Below are 20367 nucleotides of genomic sequence, written 5' to 3'. Positions count from 1 at the left end.
TACAATAACTTTTGAAGAAATTATTATTAGATTTAGCATTGATAATAAACCCATGAGTAATATCAAAATAGAAAATATAGGAAAAATATAAGTCTAACTCCAATTGAGATAGTAATGAGAGATGAGACTCTTGACAACATTAATGAGAAAAACTTTAATATATTAGTAAATCTACACCCGTCTGATGGCACTCATTGGGTTCTAATTATAAGAAGAAATGGTGGAAGATACATTACTTTGACAGTTTTGGTGTTAAGATTCCTCCTTTATTATTAAAAGGATTATTTGTCTGGCTCAGATGAAAGAATACAACAATATGATGAATCTTATTTTGGGGCTTATTGTTTATACATGATCTATCTTACTGATAATGGTTATATAATAAAGAGTGCTTCGATTACTCTAGTTAATCAAGTTAAATCCCCTGAAGCATATAATGAGTATTTAGGTTGTAAAGTTAAAGTTAGACTTGGAGTTGAAATCGGTGTCGATTGTCGATGTCAATGTCAATGACAATGTCAATGACAATGTCAATGTCAAAGTCAATAACAATGTAAATGTCAATGACAATGTCAAGCTTAATGACAATGCCAGTGACAATGTCAATGACAATGAAAATGTCTATGCCACTGACAACGACAAGGTTAATGACAATGTCAAAGGCAATGTCAATGTTAATGACGGTGTCAAAGGCAATGACAAAGGCAATGCCGCTGACAATGTCAATGACAAAAGAAAAACTAATGACAATAACAATGCTAATGTCAACGTTAATGGTAATGGCAATGATAATCAGAGCACCGTCTTATCAGATGATAATGATAATGATGATAGTAGTAGATATAATATTTAGTAGATCCAAACAAAGAAACTTTTTTCACAATTTGGTTGTGAATGTGGTTGTGGTGATGTAAGGGCAAGGCGCTTGGCACGTTCTGTAAGGGCAAGGTACTTGGCACGCCAAGTACCTCTCCCTCCACTTCTGTTGGTGAAACAAGGCTTGCCCTTCCCTCATCTAATCTATTAATTGATGTTAATTGAAGTCTAGAGTCATGGATAACTGATAGGAATATAACAGTCTGTGCTCCCTTCCCAGAAAACCTCAGATGTATAATATCTGGTCCTAGTGAATGTGGTAAGACAAACTTATAACTTATTAAAGTATCTATTTATAACCAGCATGGAATTTGACAGGCTATATATCATTGGTCCTACTGGTAATCAATATAATGATTTAGAATATGAAGAAATCAAGTTTATTAAAGATATAAAAGAATTACCCCGTCCCGATAAACTACCAAAAGATATAAAGAAACTCATGATATTTGATGATGTTATAGCTGAGGAGCCAATCATTAATGAATACTTTTGTAAACATGAAAATTGTGATATGATATATCTTAAACAAAATATATTCCCGCCAGATAGACAGAATGTTAGAGCGAAATGTAATCTATTTATTTTCTTTGAACAAACAGGCAAAGCCGTCACTGCTTTATATTATGATCACTTTATTAGATCTCAACTTAGTTATAATGGTTCTAGTAATATATGTGAAAAAGTGTGGTTCAGGCCTTATAATTACATTGTTATTGACAAATCTAAAAATAAATATGATTGTGGTAAACTAAGAATTAATTGCGATAAGAGAGTTTCATAGTTTAATAGTTTATTATTATTTATGATTATGTATAAATCTAACACTAGGTCTAAGTATAAGTCTAAGTCTATGACTATGACTAAGTGTAAGTCTAAGTGTAAGTCTATCAGTAAGTCTAAGTCTATGTGTAAGTTTAAATCTATGACTAAGTCTAAGTCTATTAGTAAGTATCAGTCTAAGTCTAAGTCTAAGTCTAAGTATAAGAATAAGTCTAAGTCTATGAATATGACTAAGTCTAAGTCTAAGTCTAAGTCTATGAGTAAGTCTAAGTCTATGTGTAAGTCTAAGTCTATGACTAAGTCTAAGTCTATTAGTAAGTATCAGTCTAAGTCTAAGTATAAAAATAAGTCTAAGTACAAGTCTATAACTAAATCAGACGGACCTTTGGTCAGCTAGTCACACTAGATGCAAAGTAAAACTCAAAACATGAATAAAGTCTACAGGTCTACCACGTTCATCTTTAATATGAAATTCAATATATTCTATGCCATGCTTTGCTACATTTTGATATAAGATAATAGTTGGTATAATATTTATTAAGTAACCTGGTGGTTCTAATAGAGTAAAAGTATATAGTATGTCTGTGTTATTACCATTATCTTTAACACCAGATATAGAATTACAATGAATATTAATAGTACTAAAACCTTTAATGTGAGAGATGTATTTATACCCGCTTTATAAACTACTTTCCTTTCTATTGAGTTTTCTACATCAAGCTAAGTGCTCCTTTTTTGATTTCCATTTTACATTTCATTGTATTTTTATCTGGTTCTATAATAACATTGCCATCAATTTCTTCTTCTATTAATTCTGCTATGTCCGTTAACTCATATGAACCTGGTGTAATAGTTGAATACAACAATGGGATTCCTTTATAATTATAAATAACAACAGATGTAATATTTGAGTCAGGGCTAATCCTAGAGATGAGGGGTTCTGCCATAGCAGGGGGCTTTGCTCTTTCTTTATTAGTGTTAGTGTTAGTGTTAGTGTCAGTGTTAGTGTTAGTGTTAGAGCTAAAAGGTTCAACTATTGGTGAACCATCACTATCTTCTATAACCGTACTAGCATAAAAGAATTGGTAATTGTTTCTTTTCACATTAAACACGGAGTTAAAAACTGATAATCTAATTAAACCTAATTTTGTTGTTTTAAGTATTGGTTCACTAATGCTAAATTTTTCTGTTGGTCTTATCTTTCTAAAGTTAAGTGTACGTTCTTCTTTAGTTTTTGTTAGAGCTTCATGTATCTTATGTAGTTCCCATAAAATTAAGTTATCTGTCATTTTTTGAATCAAAAAATGGACCTTAATTTGGATACATCTTATGGTTATAATAATGATATAAACAAAAGTAAGATTATAAAATATAAACCAAATAATATAGCAACAATGAATACAGTTAACAGCAACTTTAATATCATACTCAATAGAGAAGAGAATCGTTTAAATATACACGATTCATATCTAGAGATAGAGTTTGTTGTATCAGATAATGCTGTGTATTTGCTAATGATGCTAATGTCAGATTAGCTAATTATGGTATTACGGCAAAATTTAGTTCAATTAAGCTTGAAACTAGTGGTGGTAGGACTATTGAATATATAGATCATTGTCATTCTAATCTATTAATGTATAAATTACCTACTAGTACTGATGATGAATAAGAGAGTGGTTTTGTTAGAAATCAAGGTAATAGGGATAGTCAACTCAAAGGTGATCATGCTGCTGCACAAATAGGCCATATATATTTGATGATTAAGATGAGTGATCTATTTGGGTTTGTAAATGATTTAGCAAAGATTATATATGGAATAGGATTTAAACTAATATTAAAAATGAATAATATTGATAGAGCTTGTTTTAGAGTTAATGCCGGCGCTGGTGCAGTAGCTAATGATGGTAATACAGAAATTAGAGATATATCATGATGTGTACCTAGTAGTGATCCTAGTATTGATAATAGAATTTTTGTTCAGAAAGGATTAAATAAAAAGAATAATTTAGACTTCAGTTATTATGAAAAAAAAACATTTTATAAGAAAGTGCCCAACGCTAAAAACTTTCTATTTGATATAGGTATGGAGAGTGTTGCGGAGAAACCACAATATATAGTAATTGGTTCTTGAAAATAATAATTTTAATGAACAAACTCATGATGCAAGTACATTTGATATAATGAATGTTACTAAATGTTATTGTAAGATGTTGTTGTCACTTCAAAAGGAACTAAGATGTTAAAAGGTAATTGTGTTAAATGTATGAGAAATAAGTCAATGACTGTCAGTCATGCAACAATAGCAGCAGAAGGATTGAAAGATTTCTTCAAAAGTGTGGGTAAAGCAACTGTTAACTTTGGAAAAAAGTTGCTAACAATCCAGTAAAAGCATTAGAAATAGCAAGTAAAATAGGAAGTGCAGCTGCAATTAGAAATCCGAGAGAGGCTTTATCAGCCACACCTGATTTAATTAAATTTGCCACTACTGTTGAAGATATAAGAGTAGTACAAAAAGGTAGAGGGTTATACGTAGGTACAAAGTAGAGATAATTTATTTTATTGAAGTTTAAATAATAACTTTGTCTTTGACTGTGACTATGACTATGACTATGACTATGACTATGACTATGACTATGACTATCAGTGTAAGTGTAAGTGTTTGTGCAAGTGCAAGTGTAAGTGTAAGTGTAAGTGTAAGTCTATGACTGGATAAATCTAATGGTAAATATTAATACTAATAATATTATAACTAAATATGTTATTACAACAAAACATCAATAACTTTAGTTTAAAAAAGTACTCAATTTACTTTTCTTGTTCTTCTTATAATCCTCATATACCTTAACTAATTCGTAATACTCGTCATTATCTATTTTATTATCATTCATTGATTTAGTATATAGTTTATAAAACTTATCACTAAACAGTTTACTTAAAATATACATTCGTGAAGACTTTATAATTTTATTTCTTATTTTAGTATTAATTGTTTTTCATAATGAACCACAAACAGTTGCTGTGGCAAAAGCTGTAGGTATAGAATAAGGCAATCCTATACCTGTTATGGCAACTGATGTTGATGTTGGAGTTGTTGCTATTGATGATAATAGTATTTCTGTTATCTCAGCAATGTTAATATAATTCTTATATCTACTTAACTTCTTATTATAGTTACTAATTTCAACTTCATAAAAATTTCTAATATCTTTTATAATGTTCATATTATTATGAAATTTATTAATAGCTAGGATTTTATCGTTTAAGCATTGTTCATTAATAGTAGACACGTTTGGATATAATAATCTCTCACTCGGTGCTGTTGGCTGACTCATTTTAATTAACTAATTTATTTTGCTTTACTTATACTTAGTCATAGTCATTGTCTTACTCATTGTCATAATCATAGTAATAGTCATAGCCATAGTCATAGACATAGTCATAGTCATAGTCATAGCCATTGTCACAACTATATAGTAAAATAACTCTCAATCTCTTTCGTTATATCTTCTTGATTAAAATCACAAACGCATCTCTAGTCTTGCTTGATCTTTATTGTCTACTAGCTTACTTTCTAGTAATATAGCTATTATATATTGTACTGTTGTCTTTTATTCTTTATAAGGGCTTCATCAACAGCAGAATTAGTCGTTTTATTAACTTCTCTAAACACTTTTTTGGACCAGTAGCGAACATATCATCTAGTTGTATGTTAGTTATATTCTGATTAAATTTATTATTATCAAATTCTTGTTTTAATTGATTATACTTCGAGATGGCATCACTAGAAACTTTATTTCAAAACTTAACAGTAGTTGCAACTTCATTTGTTGATTTAATGAACTCATTAATTAGTTCTTCATTAACTTGTATTTTGTTTAGTTGTAATGTTTTAGTTGTAACTTTATCAAAGTCACCCTTTCTTAGTTCAGTTATATTTTTGCTTGAAATGTGTATTTTATTAGAAGAGGATAATAAATTATTGTCACAATTCTCTTTATTAACAACATCTTTATCATCTATGGGTGGGTGTACATTTGTAATTTCATAGGGTCTTTCATGTCAATGTTATCGTTATCTTCTATGAATAATTGACGGGCGTTATTTGATGTTAGATTAGTGGTTATTGTTGATCCGAGAAGTGGGTTCCACGATTGCTGTTTAGCCTGATTGATTCTCTTTCTTGTCATCTTTGTATTTGTTTACAGAAAGATTTATCTGCAAAGCAGCAACTATGTTGATCTACTTTGTAACTGACCGTAGGTCTATCGGGAACCCGCAGGTATGTTGATCTACTTCGTAGCTGACCAGAGGTCTATATTCAAAGATTCCATAACCTTATCATTAGATTCAAAATCAAACTCGGATTTTAATAGTTCCTGTTCATAGTATTTACTTCCTATTATCTCTCCTTTCATAACTTCTATCTTATGAGTTGGCAGTTGTGTTTTCAAACCTTCATTAACTTTAAGCAATTCTCTATTCCAATTAGAAATGTATCCTTTAGAGAAAATTTTACGTTTGTCAGCATTCCTGACATAATCACCGACATTAAGCTGGGCGTAGCCGGTTTTACCCTTGGATGTTGCTTTGGTAGATTTAACATAGTATTTAACTTTATCAGGATTACTAGAAGCATCAACCGTTGTCATATTAATGGTAGAGTGAATGTTATTGTTATATGTTGCAACGTCATAATTTAGTATAAATACCCAATTACCATCCCCGTTTATGAACATTGGTTTGTTAATTATGCGTAATAACGTTCTATTAAATCTCTCTATGGATACGTCCTTTAAATCACTATAAGTAGAATATAATTCAGTTTAATATTCTTCAAGTAAAGATTTTAATGTTTTTTTGTACAACTCGCTACCTCTATCTACCCATAATTTTTCTGGTTTTCGAATTTCAGTGTCACCCTGTGGACCTTCAACTAATACTATTTTAAAACCATTAATTATCGATAAACCAGATTTATTTTTCAATGGATTAGCCCATGCATATTTTGTTAATATATCTATAACTGTTGATATAAATTTATAATTACTATTGTATTTACTTCAGGAAGACTTATCAATTAAATCAGCTGACCATGTTTCATTTTTATTTAATGTAATTATTCGTTCTCTTCTAAAATCTGTTATCTGAGGACTGAATACATCTTTAGCTAGCAGTTGTTGTTTAGTTTTAATTGTGCTTTGTTGTTTCATTATGTATGTAGTTATAGGTTTACTCATGGACATGGTTGTAGGTTTACTCATGGACGTAGTCATTGCTTTGCAAATTTACCATAATTAAAAACAAAATTGTCACGTTGTTCTTGATTAATATTATTCATTGATAAAAGTTGTTTAGATATATTTTTTAACATTTCATCAAATAGTCCATCATGGCCAGCTTTTGATTCTAGAACAAGTAATTCTAATCTTTCCGTTAAGTTGTTGGAGGAGTTACAGCTATGATTGTTGAGTTTATATTTAGCTAAATCCCTGCCAAATACAATATCTCTTCCCGCCATTATACTTTTCCTTGTTCTATATCTACTGCTTCTCTTATCACCTTTTCCTATATCATATCTAGTATCTAGCAAAACGTTTTAGATTTGTTTTTATCTTCATCGATATCACCATATTTTATAATTGCTTTAGTATGAAAATTAATGAGCCCATTTGAAAATTTATATATATTATCTTTAAATATAAATGCAATTTCCTGATAAGTTACTTTAACACAATTCATTTTAAATTCACCATTAACTAAATCTGCGAACTAGAAGTTTAATTGAAGGCTAGATTGATTTCCCATTAAATGAAAAATATGGGCTGTGTCTTTATCTATTGTAATTCTTGGTTTATCCCGGGTTTCTTCTATAGCTTTATTGGACAAATTGGACTTCATTAATGCTTCATTAAACTGGGAGCCAGCTTGCATGATCATCTTGTTTTGTTCATCTAACTGTTGATTTTGCCAATCTATTGTCCTTAATGTTTGACCACCCAATGCTAGATTCTGTTCTTTCTTTGTATTTAGTGTTTTAGTTAAAGGATCAAATAACTCTTCTATTTCACCATAGTATTCTTGTTGTTTTAATTTATGTTCTAATCTATTTCTTCTGTTTAGTTTTTCTAGTTTACTTAATTCTATAAGTTTATTTAGCTTAGTCAGTTTTTGTATATAAATAATTTAAAAATAATATAAAAATAATATAAAAATAATATAAAAATAATATAGAAATAATATAAAAATAACGTGTTCTATAAAAGAGATGATGATATATAATATAGCAACTACTAACTACTAATTACTAACAACTAACTACTATCTACTAGCTAATAGCTACTGAATGCTAACTAGTAAATACTAACCATATTCATAATCATATTCATAATCATATATATAGTCATATTAACGATCACTATATAATCTAATAGCAGCTTTAATTAACTTTGCATCATCATTAATAGTTAGTTTAAGAATATTATTTGTTAGTGCCTCCTTAATTTCATCTAACTCTAATTTTAATAATAACTCTATTGGAGTAGTATGAATCTTTTTTTATTAAATCTCTTTTGAGTAGATAAAGATTCTCATCATGAGGATAGCTTTTAATATTATTTAACTATAATGTTTTACAATCAAATGTGTTTAGACTAATCTTACTTGTTTTTGTTGATGTCATATTATCACCAATTTTCAGTATTCTACTTTCATCTGCAACCCTTTCTTTATTATACATAAATGCTTTATAATATCTTCATGTTTAGCATTGTTACAGTTCTTTTTTCCTTTCTCTTTAGTATTCTTATTAATCTTTCAAGCTATATGTCTTTGGTGGTAGGGCAATAAACTCTTCTATTACTTTACTACCTAATTCATGTTTGAATTTGTCAGGGACTTTTTTATTAGTTTTGATTGGTGGATCTAAAATACTTAGGTCCATGTGTTCTTGAGGGACCTTACCCTCACTAAAGCTTAATAGGAAACGATCAGTATCCATATAATGTATAATGGAGCTGTAAATTTTTGAGAGATGGTTGTAGAATATTGAAGAATATATCATACATGTGTAACTTACCTATTTCCAATATAGTAACACATACATATACTGGAGAATCATATCTCTTTTTTCTTTATATATTTAAATTGGCTATAATCTTTATATCTAGTTATATTCCTAAAAGTTGGTTTACTTATACGTTTCGTTATCTTTTCTTCATCGTGTAAGAACTTACTTTGAAGGAAGTGTAGAGGATTCATGCACAGTCTTCCATATAGTGAGTTGTTCATTAATTTCCTTACATCGTTTTCCGCTTCAGTGTTAGCTGTTGCTCTTTTTTTAGTATTATTTTGAATATATTCTTTATTTATGTAATCTTGTTTAATATTAATTACCTCTATGAATTTTAGTTACTTTTGCACACATCTTAACATAAAAACTTAACATTCTATAATGAACCGTATATTCTGTTTTCTTGTTGTGACCTAAGATTAATTTCTCTGATCTTGCCTTGCCCTTACCTCTTTCTATATAGCCTAATTCATTATCAATTATCTTTCTTTTATTAAGCATTAATGCTAGTTGATCTGTTCTATCCTTACAACTATTAGTATAATTAATATCACAAACTATATAGTAACCATGATCACTATCGTCCGGAAAATTTATTATGGTATCGAAGAGACCGCTTTGCGGGTATAGAGATGTGTCAGAGTACTCAATGTCCTTATAAGGTAAATTTTGCATCATTGCATAGCCGTATAGGTTGTTTGCATCTATGTACCAGATAGACCTCCGGTCATGCTCCGCCATTGTCTTGCCATTGTCATTGTCATTATCATTATCATAACCTTAACCATTACCATTACCATTAACTTTACCATTATTAATATATCTATCACCCATTATACCACATATACAACCTCTCTTTGCTTCAACGAAATCATCTAGAATTTTTTTTATCTTGTAATGTATCTAATATAACACCACTTGACATTAACCAACAATCAAAACTATAACCGGGGAGACTTACATAGTGTAGTGGGTTGAGACTGAATTATTTCCTACTTAATTTAACATATTCATTCTTGCAGTAGTCTATTTTTTCCACATAATTCTGTAAATACTCTATAGTTAGATCTTTACAGTTATATGACTGTTGTCTTTATGAAAGATGTCGACTTCTTCTTGTGTTGGTAATTTATTAGATATTGAGGATTTGAAGTCTTCTATTTTTAGATTGCCTATAAAATTGTCGTAGTCATCTAAACCAAAGTGTTCATATGGATTTAATGTTATAGTTTTACAATGATATATCTTTGCCATTTGATCTAGAGGCATAGCTAAGAAGTTAAAACTATCTAAGAATTTAAGACAACCAATACTAAACATCTTAGACTTACCAGCAGCAAGTGGTATTTTATCTACTTTTCTTTTATCATTATTCTGTTTAAAGAGCTTACTATATAGTAGATTGAAATCATAACCACTACCATTATGGAATATTACAGGAATGAAGTTTTGTTGTTTGTACCTCAGATTTCATATTTTACATGCCCGTCCTCTTTATTTACCAGTTTCATGACAGTGATCTCTTGCTTTATTAAGACATATTTTGCTGCATATATGACAAATGTTTGCAGCATTATGATATAATTCATCTTCTTTATTAATTTTAATCTTTTTATCATGCTTGAAATTATTTTCAGTTTCTATTTCTAATAGATCTCTAGCAAATCGTTTGATACAGTCTAGACCAAATTAGCATTTGAAGTTACCTTGCCAGATGTAACCAACAATTATTGGTATGTGTTGAGCTATTTCATTCTTATGGTTGTTAGTTGAGCAACATTCTATATCAGCGGTTTTAGTAATTTTTTATATTCTAAAGTTTATGTTCATTTATAAAAGTAATATGTTTATTCTTAGGACAAGCAATCTCTTGTATGAATGGGCGTCAACATATGTGATAATCATATTTATTTTTAGGGTTAAACCAATATGTACATCCATCACAATAATAATATTTAGTGTTATTTTTATTTGGTCTTTCTAACAAAGTTTCTACGTTTTTAATTAGGGCGCAATGGGTCCCCCAAACTATTATTCTGACATTTTTTCTATCTTTAACAAAATCAACCGCTTGTTTAAGTTATTCTATTTTACCATCTCCTTAAGGTGTGTATATCCAAATATCAATTGTATATAATTTTTGTTTTCTCATTATATAATCTAAATCATCTTCATATTGTTGTCTTGGTACAATTAGCTTATTCTCATATTTACTTTTGCGTGTTGCATGGTCCTTGGCAGGATATAGCCAATCAGTAATAGTTAATTGTAAGCAATTGTTTTTGGAATTACGTATATTTAAACTTGATTTAGAGTTATTGAGATCTGCTGGTAAATCTATATAAGTACCAATACTTGCTTTGGTCGGTTCAATTTTTACTGAATACTTCTTATTCCAAGAAACTCAAAGCCATAGCCATGGCCATCATATGTTTCCTTTTCAAAGTCTAACCATTGTTTGATGTCACCACATCATATACTGCGTTATTATTACTATAACCTGTGACGAAGAATATATTTGTGATCTTAACTTCTTCTTCGGTTCCCTTCTTATAATCACATTCAGCTGTAATCTTATATTTAGGACTTTTAACTTTTCTGAACTGGTAAGAACTTTTAGTTTCATCTAAAGATTTATTAACAGCATCATCTATATCTTCATTGTAGTTTCCGGCTTTCTCAGTAATATAAATTTTTATAATGTTCTGGCCAGAATTTATATCAAAGTATTCTGTGTTTTCTAGATACTTACGATTATGACTATATGAGTGAGTAGTTAGGGCTATTTCTTTTCCGAATTCTTCATTGCATTCTTTACCTATAATCTTAATTTTAGAGTGGAAGTTATCTTTTGGTTGGGGCTTAACTTCAGCTTCAATTTCAGCTTTAGCTTCAGCTTTAGTTTCAGCTTTAGCTTCAGCTTTAGCTTCGGCTTTAGCTTCAGCTTTATCTTCGACTTTAGCTTCAGCTTCATTTTTAGCTTTAGCTTCAGCTTTAGCTTCAACTTTAGCTTCAGCTTTAGCTTTAGCTTTACTAATAGAGTTAGTTTTGGGCTTAATAATATCATTGGTGTTATCCTTAGGTGGGGGTGTTGTTGGTAAAACTTCTTTGGGTCTTAAGGTGTAATCTTCTTCTTCCTGGTCATATACTGCTTTCATGTTTTTGGGTATAGTTTCAGTGGGTAGAGGGGGAGCTCTTTATTTACTGCTTCAGATCCATGATTATTTCTCTGGCTCTTTTCTGGTGTTCATCTGATAGAGTATGTTTGAGCAAATCCTAAAATGAATTGAAGGATAAATTGCAAACAATACAATCGTTACTTCTGTTGTTGTCCTTTTGCTTTAGGGAAAAATCAATTTTCAAATTATGAAAAAATGCTTTCAAAGTTTCTGAGCTGTAGGGATAAACAATGGAAAGGCTGTTGTTATAAATGTAAAGAACAACCTTATGAATGTTTTATATGTAATGATTTCATTAAGGAGAGAGACAGAAACAGTCATATATGTACGTTATAAACGATTTTTTTATGTGCAGCTTTTTTGAAAACGCAAAGAAGTTGTTTAAATCAAAACAAACTTGGTGTGCAAGTTCCACCAAGTATATAGATCGTGTAAAAGGAACATGTTTAAAAATAATGAGGTGTAGCTTGCTGAAAGAAAATATTCGTTCTCGCGTTGCTTTTGTACGAAAAATGGGCGAATAATTCTAGGTTCTGTGTTTTCTTTTGGTGGTATAGGCTCGATGCGCTCTTTTTTGAGGGAGCACAGCAATAAAGAGGCTCACGAAATTCTACGAGTTCGCATCAAATGTTTCGTTAAAAAGACCTATGATCAGAGTTTAGGTCGTCTTGGCATCAGATATGAAAAGACTATAGGTCGACCAATATTGGTCCCCGTCGACCCAATTGTTTTGGTAAAAAAAGATCTATGGTCGGACTTTAAGTCAACTGTACCGGATATGAAGAGAGTGATGGTCGATTTATGAAAAGACCATAGTCGACCGATATTGGGTATGAAAAGACCGTAAGTTGACCGATATGGGATATGAAAAGACCGGTGGTCGACTTATGAAAAGACCGTGGTCGACCGATAAGGGATATGAAAAGAACGTTGAACGGTTTATGAAAAGACCGTGTTCGACCGATATGGGATATGAAAGGACCGTTGGTCGATTTAGGAAAGTACCGTGGTCGACCGATATGAGATATAGAAAGACCGTTGATCGATATATGAAAAGACCGTGGTTGACAGATATTGGGTACGAGAAGACCGTTGGTCGACTTATGAAAAGACTTTAGGTCAACCTTGCTAGAGCTCGACTGTGCTAGAGCTCGACTGTGTATTTAGAACTGGGGTATGAAAAAGCATTATGAAGAAGTAAACATATATTTGACTTGTAGCATGTGTAAGGTTAATAAACATAACTCTTATTTTAGGTTTAGGACTAATAAGTGTAGATTGTGTGTTTATTTGCAAAGGTTTAGATTTGGGCTTACTAAGGATAGATTTAATGAGTATATAAGGAAGTAAAATATCTTATTAATGACTGACAAGAAAATCTGATGATGTGTTTGGTTCACCTATAGTTAGATTTAAATTTTTATGAAAGAAGAGGTGGTTGGTTTTATTTATAATTAGGGCTAAATGTTTGTAAAAGGAAATTGATTGGTTTCCCTTATAATTAGGGCTAAATGTTTATAAAGAAGAAGTGGTTGGTTTCACCTATAATTAAAGTTAAATATTTATAATAGGAAAGTGGTTGGTTCTCCTTATAATTAGGTCGAAATGTTTATAAAGGGAAACTGGCTGGTTTCCCTTATAATTAGGGTTAAGTGTTTATAATAGGAAAATGGTTGGTTAATTAGAGTTATATATCTCTATCTCTATATCTATATCTATCTCTATGTCTATATCTATATAATAAAAGGAAAGTGGCTGGTTTAACTATAACTAGATTTTAAATTTATCTAAAAGTAAAAGAAGTTATATTTCTATGTAATATTAGCAAATTTGTATCTTTTCTGTTTGTGCCCTCCAGTACGTTTTGCTCCCCCCATTTACAGAAGAGGTGTCGTTACATGGTAAATCATTATGTTAAAATATGGCACGTGCGTTTGGGGGTTGCAAATGATATGCATCCACTAAGCTGGGGGGCACAAACGAAAAAGATCCGCAAATTCTTATAAGCTTAGTTTAAAGCTTAATTTTAACCCTATTTGGTTATTTTTATTATGCCTATAGTAGTGGAAAAAACAAAGGGGCCAGTAAACAGACGGGTTGATCCATTTACAGAGATTTTTACGAGCAAATATGGACCAAGCTGGTTGGTGGCTGGCCTCCGTTGTTTATTCCATTACTCTCTCGATGTTCTTCCCTAACAAGGATTTGAATGGCAGGCAAGAGGCGTTACAAATTGAATAAAACACTTAGAAGCTAATGAAATATTGTTCGAGTGAACGGCATCTTTTAGAAGCGATTGAACGTAGCTGGTCATCTTGAAGAACGTAGCTGGTCATCTTGAAAAACGTAGCTGGTCATCTTGAAGAGTTTCAGTGTGAGAGGAGTTTCTGCAAGTGTGGCTGTTTCAATCCAACTTACTAATTCAAGGTAACGTTTTTTATCTACTCAAGCCGTCGGCGCCAGTATTGGTTCCATAGGCTACGTATTAAACAAAATCATTTGTTAAGCTTGCCGTCGGTGCCAGCATTGATTCCATAGGCTCCTTAACTCTTGGTTTTTATTCGCCATCACCTTCATCCTTTCCTTTCCTTTGTCGTCGGTGCCAGTATTGGTTCCATAGACAACTAGTCGTTTCAGCTACTAAAGCCGTCGGTGCCAGTATTGGTTCCATAGGCTACTTATTATATAAAATCATCTGCTAAGCGTACCGTCGGTGCCAGCATTGGTTCCATAGGCTCCTTTAATTTGGTTTTTCATTCTTCATCACACTTCCTCTTTTCGTTGTCGTCGGTGCCAGTATTGGTCCCATAGGCAGTACATTACAAAAAATAAGCGTTGTCCCTCTATTTTACTGAGTTCACCGCAAACCCCAAAAAATTTATACAGTGCTTACCCAAAATAATAACCAGAGAATCACAATTTTGTAATTCCTGCAGTGAGAAACTGAAAAAGCATATATTCACGTGCTTCTTTTGCCACAAAGTTATGCTTATGACTTCTAAATGCACTGGTTTTGATAAGACCGACATTGACGTCTTGATCAAATTAGATATAAATCTCCTTCACTTCTGCAATGACTGCAAAGATAACAAAGATAATGCCATCGACAATAAAACCTCTAAAATTGATGATCAACTTATTGAAAACAAGGAACAAATGAAAATGCTTGCACAAAGTATCGAAAAATCAAATCAAATGATAGAGAACAAAAAAATTGACCTCAGTGAACTGAGGAAATCAAGAAGTTACGCCCATTCTCTTGGAAATGTAACAAAAAGTGTGACTAAAACAGCATTTCATAGTACAAAATCAAATGACGGACTTGGTATTCGCGTCCGTGGAGTACCAGAGCTCACGTCAAAATCGGCCGATGGACGACTTCACGCTGAGATGGCGGCTGTAGAAGAGATGCTCGTCTTTCTCAATATCGAAGACAAGAAACTTAGCAAAATTCACCGCATTGGAAGATACGACTCCACAAAGACAGTCGCACGCACCCTTCTGATACATCTAGAAAACCCAATCAGCAAAGACCTAGTACTGAAATCTGCCTATTGCTTAATGGATTTCAACAAGCAAGTCTTCGTGAGCCCTGAGTTGTCACCACTCGATGCTAAAAAAGAAAACGAATGTCTGAAAACCCGCCAAAAAACTAATAGACGAAAATAATTTTGATCGCAAAGAAATTCGTATTCGAAATCTAACAGTTGAAGTAAAGGTAAATGGTCCATGGGTGACCAACACCGACTCCAACCCAAACACTGAAGACTCTTCCTCAGAGGATGAAGATGGGTCTTGACTAACCTCAATAAAATGCTAACGTTCAACGTCAGAAGCCTTCTCAGCCTAGAAGGACGAGTGGCATTCTCAAACGCAATCGCAACTTTGAAATACGATCTCCTTTGTCTGACAGAAACTTGGCTCACACCACATGTTTCAATTACTGCCTTGTTCTTGCCAAATTACAGCATAAATCAAAACGATAGTGACTCAGATATGTTCACTTCTAAACATGGCGGCGTTCTATTAGGAATCTGAAATTGGATTGAACATGAGCAAGTAAAACTAAGCATAGTACATGACGATTATGTGGTAATAAAAATCTACACTGAACCAAAACCTATACTAATGTGCTGTATCTACAATCCACCCGTTGGAAGCCCATTTCTGTGGTCATCTGCACAACTATCAAACCTACTTTATGAAATTGAATTAACACGCTCAAATCAGATATGTGGAAATTTGATACTGTCAGGAGACATAAATTTTTCCAAAACTGACTGGGAATCAAAGAGCTCAAGTGATGATTATGAGAATGCATTCATTGAAAAGTTGTTTGAATTAAACTTTTCAAACATTGCTAAGAGACAACTTGATGTAGTCCTAGTCAACACCCTCGACCCAATATAAGCTGCGACTTGGACAATAATTTTTTTTCTAAATACTCCACAAATCAGAAACCTTGCTCTGATCACATCCCGATCTGCACTTACTTGAGTACGTTTTCCATCCCCACGCATCTGCTGGAGATGTCAAATTTGCTTTCAAAGGGGCAAACTGGGAGCACCTAAATGAGCAAATAACGAAATCACATTTTGATCCGTACTGCTACAGCAATGTGAACGTCCTGGTTCAAGAATGGTACAAATGGATAAGCAAAATCCTCGAAGCAAACATTCCAAAAATCACGCGGCATCGAGCCTCACATCCCCCGTGTGTAACACCATCAACATCCCATCTAATCAAGAAACTGGAAAATAAAAAGAAACGATGGCAGATAATGAATCTGAGCAGGAGCCTCAAAATAAAGAAGCTTGAAAAAGAAATATCAATTGAAATGGAGAAAGATCAGTCAAATTTTGAATCCGAAGTTTTTGCAGGGTGACATTTAAGTAATATACAGAAATATCTTCGGGCAATACGCAATAGTCCTTCCCTACCACCCATTGTAAACTATGCAAACACGAGCGCTAGAACCAATCAACACAAAGCAGAACTCTTTAATTCATTCTTCCAAAAAGTGTACAGTAACAAAGTTGATTACAAACCAGCAGTCTTGAGGAGAAAATTTAATTCTGTGCATATAACAGAAAAATTGATAACAGATATATCAAGTAAACTACAACTCAACAAGTCAAACGGGCCCGATAACTTTGGTAACATAATTTTTAAGTTTTGCTCAGCAAGTTTGAGCAAGTCACTCGTCCTTCTTTTTCAAACAATGTCCAATAAAGGAAAATTCCCTTCTATCTGGAAAATAAGTCAAATAACTCCCATCTGTAAGGAGGGAAGCAAAGCAGAAGTGAATTGCTACAGACCCATTAGTTTACTCTGTTGTGTGTCCAAAATTTTTGAAAAAGTGATTTATGACAAAATATATTATCATTGTCGTCACAGATTAAACAAAATTCAATTCGGCTTTCGAAAGAATAGATCGGCAACCACTCAGCTTCTATTTTTTCTCGACACAGTATATCGCAATTTTGACACAATTTCGTCGGACGACATTAGTATCCTCTACTTAGATTTTGCAAAAGCTTTTGATAAAGTACCACATCACCTTCTCATAAAGAAACTCGAAAGTTTTGATGTAGGAGGAAATATATTATTACCCTTGCACTCTTACTTAGAAGATAGAAAACAATTTGTCAAAATTGGAAATTGTTATTCAAGTTTGGAGTACGTAACAAGTGGAGTCCCACAAGGTTTCATACTTGAACCGCTACTGTTCTTAATTTTTATAAATGACTTGCCAGATGCAAAGCCCGATACTGAAGGTTTTGGATTTGCAGACTACTATAAGTTCATTGTTCATGATCAGGCAAAATTGGACTGAAGTGCAAAAATTGTTGAAGACTGGTGCCGAGAGAATGGAATGGAGTTAAATGCGAACAAATGCAAGTTGTTAAATGTTAGATGTAATCTAGCGACATCTATGTGTGGCCAGGAAGTAAAACCAACTAAATCCCAAAAAAACCTTGTATTAATATTTACATCAAATCTCTCATGGCAAGGCAACTGCGACCGCAGAGTGAAAAAAGCGACCATGCTTTTTCCAAATAAAACGAAATATGTCAGCAATCAGCTCAACGTCAACCAAATTGAACTGCTATACTGGTTATTTTGTTCCAGTACTGACGTACTGCTCACAAGCATGGTTGCCAAACCGCGCCAACATGTACAAAATTGAAAAAGTGCAGATTATGGCTACTAAAAGGATTTTAGGAAACTCACTTCAAATTTACAAAGAACGTCTCATTAGCCTAAAACTCCTCCCACTCTGTCACTACGTTGAACTGCATGATCTTCTCTTCCTAGCTATTACACGTAATAAATTTGACATTCCGACAGATATTAAAACCCTTGAAGACGAGAGGACAAAAGGCAACACTGTAGAGTTGAACTGGAAATCGAAAATAACCGACCAGTCAAATCCGAAGAAAACTTCTTCCACCGAACGAAACAACTATGCAACGTTGTAAAAAGAAATATTCAAAAATTTGAAGGCAAATTAAACAAACACACCATCACAAAAGCATACGGGCACTTTTTCACAACTCAATTCAGCCTGACAAACAAATGCTCTTGGCGTATAATTTCCAGATGTGACAATTGCAACAATTGGAAAAAAACTTGAAAACTGAAACTGGACTGACTCAGGGGCACACATTGAAGCCCCGGGAAACATACCCGAATTCTCTACTACTACTATTACTACTAATGGGGCATGATAGACAGTGGGGCATGATAAGGAGATGAAATTCTTTAAAATGTATGTGGATGAGTTTATCTGCACGGTTCGTGGTGACCCGAATGAGTATTTAAAATTTGCAAACTCATTACACAACAACCTGCAATTTACCTTAGAAAAAGTGAACATGGATGGGGATTTGGTTTTTCTTGACATTAACGTAAATGTGAGCAGCAGAAACAATATCACTTGTCATTGGTATCAAAAACCAACTGACACTGGAATAATATTGAATTTTCGCAGCTGTGCACCGCTTCAGCATAAGAAAAATGTGATTCAAGGGGCGGTTCACAGGGTTTTTAATGCAACCTCTAATTGGTTGGCCTTCGAACAGTCTCTTGAAAAGAACAAAACTTGCTGGACCAAAAATCAATATCCAGAGGAATGGTCTTCAAAAATAGTGAATCAGACCCTAGAATAAAAACAACACCAAAAGAGCATCAAAAAAGCAAGACTAAATCTATTGATAAGCCAACTATTTTTCTACAATACAGAAGCAACCTTACTCAAAAATTTGCAAGCAAACTGAAGAAACTAAGCGAATTGCAAGTAGTTTTTACAACGCGGAAATTAAGATCGTGCCTCCCCACCCTGAAATCATCTTTCGATAGAGACCTGAAATCCCACGTGGTATATGAGATTAAATGTAATGGATGCGGATCCATCTATGTTGGGCAAACAAGCCGGCATGTTACCACAAGGATAACAGAACATCAAAAGAAGGATTCACAGGTGGGTCAACATCTGGTTGAATGTCGTGGCGCCACGAATGACATTGAATGGAAAATTCTGGACGCCTGTCGGACAGTAGAAAAACTAATGATTATCGAAGCTATATATATCAGCAAGCTGAAGCCGGCACTAAACACGCGCGATGAATATAGGGTGAGAGAACTCACGCTAAAATATTAGTTCAAATCTTAATTTTGACTAGATGAGAATACATAGGGTAAAAAACATTATGTGCATGAGAAAACGAAATTTGCAAAACCTCCACAAGAGGGATACTTATGGTTAGGGCAAATTCGGAATAACCCTAAAAATACAAGAACATGGCCAAAATCGAAAAATCCGGAATAGGAATGTTTTTAAATAAATTGATAACAGATGTAAATATGAGATGTCAATAGGCTAAATATTGTATATAGGGAAAAAATTTTCGATTGATTTTGTAGATTAGTTCCTAGAATTGTTTTAATTGTCGTCTCAGACAAATGTAAATACATATTCATTTTATCTTTTAACAATTTGTAAAACAGTTTTAACCTGACGATGAACGTAAAATTCGAAAACGTTTGTTTTAAATATTGGAAGTAATTTTAATTTGACAAATTGGTTTCCTTTACACTACTACTAATAAACTAGAAATTGTTTTAGATAAAATGTGGTGGAAATTATTGAGTCCCTTGACTCTCTTATTCATTCAGAAAGCTTCTTGTGACTATAAATTTGAGCGACAGACAGTGTATGGTCTTACAGATTTGGTTCCCGAATTTCAGGTTTTCATTTTTTTTTATTATCCGACAGAAGCAAACATTTGGAATTTGAGATAAAATTCATTTGCTAAAATTTGTTCTAGAGTGAATCCATTGGAAGTCTTATTACGAATCCGAGATATTTGGGCGTGGTTCATTTCTACGCAGATGTAAATAACCCGAAAGTAGACATACATCTCTCGTTTGAACAGGTAATTTTAGCAGAATTCAACA

The 20367-nt window shown here is 32.7% G+C and overlaps 1 protein-coding gene across 3 annotated transcripts in view; it reads left to right on the top strand.

The window, feature by feature from the left end:
• LOC142340620 (large ribosomal subunit protein bL17m-like) overlaps nucleotides 1-20367 on the top strand; it is a 435605-nt gene that overhangs the window by 60247 nt on the left and 354991 nt on the right. Inside the window, exons 2-3 of one of the 3 annotated variants that reach the window (XM_075391311.1) lie at nucleotides 20036-20157; nucleotides 20238-20345. The exons of the other annotated variants lie outside the window; for them this stretch is intronic. Of the exons in view, the coding sequence (XP_075247426.1) occupies nucleotides 20041-20157; nucleotides 20238-20345 (225 nt within the window). The 5' untranslated portion in view covers nucleotides 20036-20040. The remainder of the gene's footprint in view (nucleotides 1-20035; nucleotides 20158-20237; nucleotides 20346-20367) is intronic. 3 annotated transcript variants of the gene reach the window in all.

Source organism: Convolutriloba macropyga, chromosome 6, assembly GCF_964194025.1.
Source record: "Convolutriloba macropyga chromosome 6, txConMacr16.3, whole genome shotgun sequence".
Classification (NCBI taxonomy): Eukaryota; Metazoa; Xenacoelomorpha; order Acoela; family Convolutidae; genus Convolutriloba; species Convolutriloba macropyga.
The sequence above is the reverse complement of the archived record's forward strand: the minus strand, read 5'-3'. Positions and strand labels throughout refer to the sequence as shown.